This window comes from Maniola hyperantus, chromosome 23, assembly GCF_902806685.2.
Source record: "Maniola hyperantus chromosome 23, iAphHyp1.2, whole genome shotgun sequence".
NCBI classification, from domain to species: domain Eukaryota; kingdom Metazoa; phylum Arthropoda; class Insecta; order Lepidoptera; family Nymphalidae; genus Maniola; species Maniola hyperantus.
Window position 1 is genome coordinate 1,580,964 of NC_048558.1, and position 7,820 is coordinate 1,588,783.

General features: G+C 40.6%; 1 protein-coding gene across 6 annotated transcripts in view; it reads right to left on the bottom strand.

Moving 5' to 3' along the window:
* The window catches only part of dop (microtubule-associated serine/threonine (MAST) protein kinase dop), an 81,364-nt gene that overhangs the window by 3,292 nt on the left and 70,252 nt on the right, over positions 1 to 7,820 (bottom strand). For 3 of the 6 annotated variants that reach the window (XR_011238084.1, XM_069506354.1, XM_069506353.1), the window contains exons 31-35: positions 6,252 to 6,398; positions 4,668 to 4,781; positions 3,567 to 3,800; positions 2,214 to 2,392; positions 1,060 to 1,562 (exon numbers count right to left, since the gene is read on the bottom strand). Coding sequence is in view for 5 of the 6 variants with exons in the window: in XM_069506354.1 (XP_069362455.1) it covers positions 1,060 to 1,562; positions 2,214 to 2,392; positions 3,567 to 3,800; positions 4,668 to 4,781; positions 6,252 to 6,398 (1,177 nt within the window). In the remaining variant the exon portion in view is untranslated. The remainder of the gene's footprint in view (positions 1 to 1,059; positions 1,563 to 2,213; positions 2,393 to 3,566; positions 3,801 to 4,667; positions 4,782 to 6,251; positions 6,399 to 7,820) is intronic. The other 3 variants (XM_069506357.1, XM_069506358.1, XM_069506356.1) reach the window with 2 other exon arrangements.

Below are 7,820 nucleotides of genomic sequence, written 5' to 3' on the forward strand. Positions count from 1 at the left end.
CGATCCCGGGCACGCACATCTAACTTCTCGGGAGTTACGTGCATTTTAAGTAATTACATATCACTTGCTTTAACGATGAAGGAAAACAACGCGAGGAAACCGGCATGTCTGAGAGTTCTCCATAATGTTCTTAAAGATGTGTGAAGTCTACCAATCAGCAGAAGGCCAGCGTGGTAAACTATGGCCAAACCATTCCCACTCTGAGAGGAGACGACGGGTTGATCATTATGATGATGATGTAAATTTAACCAGTAATAAATTTAAATCCAATTTAAATTTTAAATTGGCCCCGTGTCATATCAGGAAGACAGCATCAAGACCGGGAGCCGCAGCAGAAACAGCTGAAAACGGCAAGCGGCGCAAGTATGCCTCTCTTATAGAGAGTTACATTTTTGTGCCGTTTGCCGTGGAGACCCTGGGGCCATGGAGTCTTAGTGCTAAAAAAATTAAGAGATATTTCACCGCGATTAATAGCCTCATCTGGTGACAGAAGGGCTGGCTCATTTTTTGCGCAACGGATCAGCCTGGCTGTCCAGCGCGGAAATGCAGCCAGTATTCTTGGCACCATTCCACGCGGTCATGATTTATATAGTAATTAGATAAGTCACATAGATATAAACTGTAAATATTTTAAATATGTTGGTAAATAAAAATTTAACTATAATGTGACAATCACAATCACCTCTGACTTTATGGCTAATTCTGTAGTACACAACCCTAAACTAAATTGACAGGTCCTAAAACCAGTGGTATCTTTTTCCGCAAGGTGCATTATGAAAGGGATAGCAATACATTTAGACTCGTCATATTAGTTTGAGATCATATAAAACAGACCTAACCACTCACTCGATATAAATGACGAGATATGGTCAAGCAAACAAAATTTTTCACGGTTTAGAAACCAAATAAATCAGCGCCACCTCTTAGATACTAATGAACGACCCGTTTTGAACTCCATTTTGTTTATTCAATAACCCTATCCATACAAAGTAATATATAAGTCAATGGTCGCGAGTGAGTGGTTAGTTCTGTACCTAAACTTACGTCTATCCGTCTTACCTTACACGCCTCGACAGATTCCTGCCTTTTCAATCCTTCCAACTTCTTTATCGACTCCGACCGCTTCGCTTCTATCTTCTCCTGCTGCTTCTTTTCCTTCTCTTGCTTTTCTTGTTTCTTTTCTTCTCTCTTATCCTGTTTCTTATCGTCTCTCTTTTCTTTACCTTCCGATTTTCTGACTGAACCGCTTCTTTCCATTGCCTTCTCTTGTTTCGATTTATCTTCCATTTTAGGTACTTCTTGATATTTCTCTTCCACTTTGAATTCCTTTCTTTCTTCTTTCTCTGTCTTCTTAATTGAATCTTGCTTTTTCAACTCTTTCTCTTGTTTGGATTTTGATTTTTCCTTAGGTTTAAAATCTTCATCTTTGAGGGAGGAATCAGATTTTTTTCGCGTTTTCTGTTGGATGTCTGTGATGCTCGGAGTAGATTCTAGTGTTGTGATAAGTTTTTTACTGGTGTCCGACTGTGGGATGCTGATATCTGTGCTTGATCTGCTGTCATCTGGAATACATAAAATATTGAAACTTCTTTTATGTGTTCGGATTTGGAATTGCTTACATATTATCCATACTAATATTATAAATGCGAAAGTGTGTCTGTCTGTCTGTTTGTATGTCTGTCTGCCTGTCTGTCTGCTAGCTTTTCACGGCTCAACCGTTCAACCGATTTCGACGAAAGTTGGTTCAGAGATAGCTTGCATCCCGGGTAAGAACATAGGCTACTTTTTATCCCGGAAAATTAAAGATTTTCCACGGGATTTTCAAAAACCTAAATCCACGCGGACGAAGTCGCGGGCATCATCTAGTAATGATAAATGTCTACTTAAGAGTATTCAGTAACTGTTAAGGACGTTAGCTCTTCAATCTCAGGCTTCAGAATTACTCAGAAGCTTGGATTTGACTCGCTCCAGCAATGCACGGGGCTGCAATGGCTTGTATAGTATGGTATAATAACATTGTAAATTGAAAAATTAAAAAGAGCAACCGCCGAGTTTCTTGCTGGTTCTTCTCAGTAGGAACGGCATTCCGAACCAGTGTTAAATTAAAACTACCCGACTATTCAAAAGCACTTGTAAAAAGTTTACTTGAATAAAACATTTTCTATTCTATTCTATACGCTAAACGCTATTTCTACAATGATGTTGAATCTTACCCAGATTAAGGTCCCGGGACGTGTCAAGATTAGACATGCCATCTATGCTGCTGTCGACGAAGGATTCGTCGGATAGTGACAGAGACGCGAAAGACGCGCTGGTGTTGAAAGCGGACTTGTCCAAACTCGTCTTGGGCGACGAGGTGAAGATGCTCGGTGTGCTCTGCTTGGCTGGGGTCCTGAAACAACATAATTACATGAATTAACACGTCATCTTAACAAACGATAGCGCAACAAAACAGCTGTTCTATTTGGCGGCTATTTTAAAAACGGACGGAAGTACGCATATGCGAATTGTATAAACACCCTGCATTAGCTCTTTTTTTATTTATTCATTATAGGCAAATGCTTGACTACAATCACACCTGATGTAAAGTGATGATGCGGCCTAAGATGGGACGCGTTTACCTAGAAGATGTCTATTCACTCTTGTTTTAAAGATACCCGGGTTGTAATTGGTAGGAAACACATATCGTGGAAGAGTATTCCAAACCTTAGCCATGCGTATGAGGAATGATGACGCAAAACGTTTCGTGCGTGTAGATGGAACGTCGAAGGAAACTCGCCCGACGTTTTGCGGTTCGGTGGTAAAATGAAAATGTAGCTACTCCAAGGCTGAAATCAATAGAGTGTACTTTGACTTTGCACAGACTTATAAGTTTCAGTTGAAACGAGACACATTTATGTCAGCGATATAACGCTGTCTCGTTTCAACAGTGTCTTAAATTTAAGCAAAGTTCACTCTATAGATCTCAGCCTGATTCCAGTCAAAAACCGTTATACCTGGCGACCAAAAGTATTGGCCCGGCGCGCGATATGTTCACTACGTCGCTGTGTATATCTCACCTGGCCGGCAGTCGGACGGCGTGGTGCGTGGGCGAGTCCTTCTCCTCAGCAATGCGCGGCAGGGTGGGCTCGTCCGGCTTGTCGGGGGGCGGAGGGGTGGGGGGCGGAGGGGTGGGCGGCGCTGGGGCGGGCGCGCGATATGTTCACTACGTCGCTGTGTATATCTCACCTGGCCGGCAGTCGGACGGCGTGGTGCGTGGGCGAGTCCTTCTCCTCAGCAATGCGCGGCAGGGTGGGCTCGTCCGGCTTGTCGGGGGGCGGAGGGGTGGGGGGCGGAGGGGTGGGCGGCGCTGGGGCGGGCGCGCGATATGTTCACTACGTCGCTGTGTATATCTCACCTGGCCGGCAGTCGGACGGCGTGGTGCGTGGGCGAGTCCTTCTCCTCAGCAATGCGCGGCAGGGTGGGCTCGTCCGGCTTGTCGGGGGGCGGAGGGGTGGGGGGCGGAGGGGTGGGCGGCGCTGGGGCGGGCGCGCGATATGTTCACTACGTCGCTGTGTATATCTCACCTGGCCGGCAGTCGGACGGCGTGGTGCGTGGGGGAGTCCTTCTCCTCAGCAATGCGCGGCAGGGTGGGCTCGTCCGGCTTGTCGGGGGGCGGAGGGGTGGGCGGCGCTGGGGCGGGCGCGCGCCAGCTGGTGCCGCGACGACTGCTGGTCACAGTGCTGACGGTGTTGGAGCCGACTCCCGCGCAACACAGCGGAGATATGGAGCATTTAGCTTCTGCTGAACGCGGGTGTAACCTGCAGTGAAGGTATAGCTTTGTAAAAGTTTGTACAGTATGCGGCCGAAAGTAATGTACATCGACCTTTAGAAGGTGATAGCAGATTTGTAGAGCGTTGTCCCTGTCGTTGAGACCGACACGTCAAAGTCCCGAGGTTTGGCAGCTCTAAATTAAATTTAAAACTTTCAAACTGTATCTGTCCTTTTCTAAGCAAGAAGAGGATGCGAATACTCTAAAATTTAAGTGTGCACAGAATCAGTACCATTATCTAATCTTACATCTAATACTAAAACCCTTTAAGGAAATAACAAACCAAATTAACATACATTAAAAAGAAAGATAAACATTACAAGTAAACAAAAAGCGTGTACCAAAGAAATATGTTAAAGCAACATAAAAGCGTGCTAAGAAAAATGACGCAACGAAAAATGTGACGATAAAAATAATTGAAATTAATGGAAACGATATATGTATAATGTGCAAATTAAAATAAAATAAAAACATCTGAAAATAAAAAGATAAAATTAGGTATAAGTAGCCTAAGGTATGATGCCTGCGACTTCGTACGTGTGGATTTAGGTTTTTAAAAAATCCCGTGGGAACTCTTCGATTTTGAGATAAAAGGTAGCCTATGTTACTCTCCGGGTTTTTAACTATACCCATGCAAAAAATCAGGCTAATCCGTTGCTCCGCTGATTGAAGGACAAACCAATAAACCAACAAACACACTTTTGCATTATGAGTACTGATGTAATTAGAACGCTAGTAAAAATAAAAACAGGTCGTAGTACTAATGATTAAGATACGACAAAAAAAAACTCGAAAAAAAATATATAAAAAATCCTGTAAAATCCAAAAAAATATATATACATTTAGACAGTCCTACCTGTCAGGCGATAAAGCTCTCCTCAGTAACGGAGAGGCGGGATCCCGCCGAGGCCATGCGCGTCTACACTCTCGCGTCGCGAGCGGAGACGGACTCCGAGGCTCGCAACCCCTGCTGTGTGGTGTGATGAGGGGTTATATTATCATGACATGTGTAATACGTTACAACTTTTATCTACCCAAATAATTTTGAGCCTCAATAGCTCAACGGTTGGGTAGCGGACTGAATTCCGAAATGTCGCCGGTTCCAAACCCCACCCGTTGCACTATTGTCGTACCTACTCCAGCACAAGCTTTACGCTTAGTTAAGGGGAAAAGGAAAGGGGAATACTAGTCCTGATTTAGCATGGCTAATATTCTTTTAAAAAGAATATAAATATAAAATAACCTTATTGTTAACAAAATTACAGTAAGAATACAGGATACAAAAACAAGGCAAACAAAAGTTGACTTGATTGACTGATTGACTTGACAGAGAGAAAATGTTTGCCAGGAGAAAATGTACTTATGTATTTAATTTTTATTGCAGAATTGACTGATATTAAGTATATTTTATTCTTTATATACAGGACTTGAGAGTAACTGAGATTTTTTTTCTTTCTTTTGATGACGTCATAAAAACCTTTTGCCAAAAATCTAATACCGAGATTACTTACAACCGAGGGCAAAGGTTACAGGACCAATTTTTTTTTACAAAAGTTGTGACGTATAATTGCGATGAAAACAATGCCAATATTGTTAGTTAGTACGAGTATAATGCAAATTACAACCATATTATGATAAGAAAATGATAAGTACGAACACAGTGCATTGATGACGCAAACGTGGACAAGCATACAAATAGGGTCTTGGACTGTAATCATTTTTAAAAAAACGGGCCGAATTGAGAACCACCTCCTTTTTGGAAGTCGGTTAATAAAATGACGTAATTTTTTGTTTTGCGGTAGTTAATGGGACTAGAATTAATAATTAAAGAGAATAATTTAAAAAATCATGATTTTTATTAATTTTTAGTGTTCCTCAAAAGGAAAAACGGAACCCTTATAGGATCACTTTGTTGTCTGTCTGTCTGTCGGTCTGTCAAGAAACCTACAGGGTACTTCCCGTTGACCTAAAATCATGAAATTTGGCAGGTAGGCAGGTCTTATAGCAGACATTCGGTGAAAAATCTGAAATACGTGAATTTGTGGTTACATCACACAAAAATAATTAAATTGTGGTCATGAACTAATAATTAGTATTTTCAATTTTCGACGTAAGATAACTATATCAAATGTGGTATCAAATGAAAGGGCTTCACCTGTGCATTCTAAAACAGATTTTTATCTATTTTTATGCATCACAGTTTTTGAATTATCGTGCAAAATGTCGAAAAATACGACTGTAGTACGGAACCCCCGTTGCGCTAGCCAGACTCGCACTTAGCCGGTTTTTTAAAATAACTAATTACTAACAAGGCGTAAACGACAAATATTTTTCAATTTTTTAACATAAAAAACATTGTATTGATCTTATCTTTAGGGAAGGCCTATGTCCAACAGTGGACGTCCACAGGCTGATAATGATGATGATGATCCTATGTTACCTGGTGGGCGAGGCGGGCGCGGGTTGCGGCGGCTGCGGCGAGGGGGAGGGTGTCCTCGCGAGCGGCGACAGAGGCATGTGCTGTAGCGAGGCTCGGCGAACCTCCGCGCCTCCCAGCTTGTGCTTTAGACCGTGGAGGGATGACGGCCTGACGAGATTATACAGGGTCTTACAGCCGCACTCAGAGTTGCTTAATAGTTACTTAACATTGAGTTAAACGACATAGACCTATATAGAGCCTCAATAGCTCAACCGGTAAAGGAGTGGACTGACAACCGAAAGGTCGACGGTTCAAACCCTGCCCCTTGCACTATTGTCGTACCTACTCCTAGCACAAGCCTGACGCTTAGTTGGAGAGGAAACGGGAATATTAGTCATTTAATATGGCTAATATCCTTTTTTTTTTTAAACTCTCACATAAATCTGTCCCGTTTTAACTCAATCTTAAGTAACGATTAGCGACTCTGAGTGCGGCTGTTAGTATTTTTAAAAGATGTTTAGATATTTTTTTAAAGCAAGGGAAATTCAAGAATCCATCTGTGATTTACACATTTTGGAAACTACCTATTTCATTTTATGTTATTAGAACGCACTCGTCATATTTGTTCTGTGACAACTGTCATGTCAAAAGGGTGTGTAGCCACACCCACCTCAGACCTGTGCCCTGTTTATCAAACATTACAAGTCTACAACCTCACAAGTTACAAGTTACAAGAACTTTTTTACAAACTCTTGTAAATTATGTTTATCAAATAATTTCACAAGTCTTGTAGGATTTTACAAGACTTGTAGAACTTGTATTTTTAATTTATACACTTTATTTTTGCTAAATTGCAAAATAATTTTTCAACCGTAATAAATGTCGATAAAATAGAAATTACGGTACCATAACTAGTCAAGTTATTGTTAAAAATAAAACTTTTTTTCAAATTATTTAATTTTGTGTTAAATAACCTATTTGTAAAACCTATTGCTTCTTATTTTATTTACCTACCTCCTTTTATTTATTCTATTTCGGTACCTACACCAACAGGAAGTACCTATACTATACATTATTTTTCATGAATTAAGGTTAGACTTAAAATTTGGAAAAATAGATAGACTTTAAAAAAATTCGCTATTCGAATTACTTACATCGCAAAAAATGGCAAAATCTGATGCGAAAGTTACAATTATTCTTCAATTAAGTAATTCGTGACAAAAAAGATATTTTATTTGGCGCATTTACAATAATAATAAATCAAAAAATAGCAGAGTGGACAGAGATACTATTGCTATGTCAGTCGCTTGGACTTGTATCTGCCGAAAAAGATTATGCCAGCATACTCGTATGTACATGAGACACGTTTTGGTCAAATTTAAGAAGAGCAACATTGATAAGTTTAATAAAATTACACCTTTGAATTATTTTATAGTTATTTTACCTATTTACTACTAGGTACTAGATAATTTAATTATTCTTTTATACAATATCATACTTGCATACAACTTGTAAAATAAATTAAGAGTCAACAGAGGCTCTCCAACTTTTTCGTTACAAGTTACAAGCTACAAGCTACAAAGGCATTTT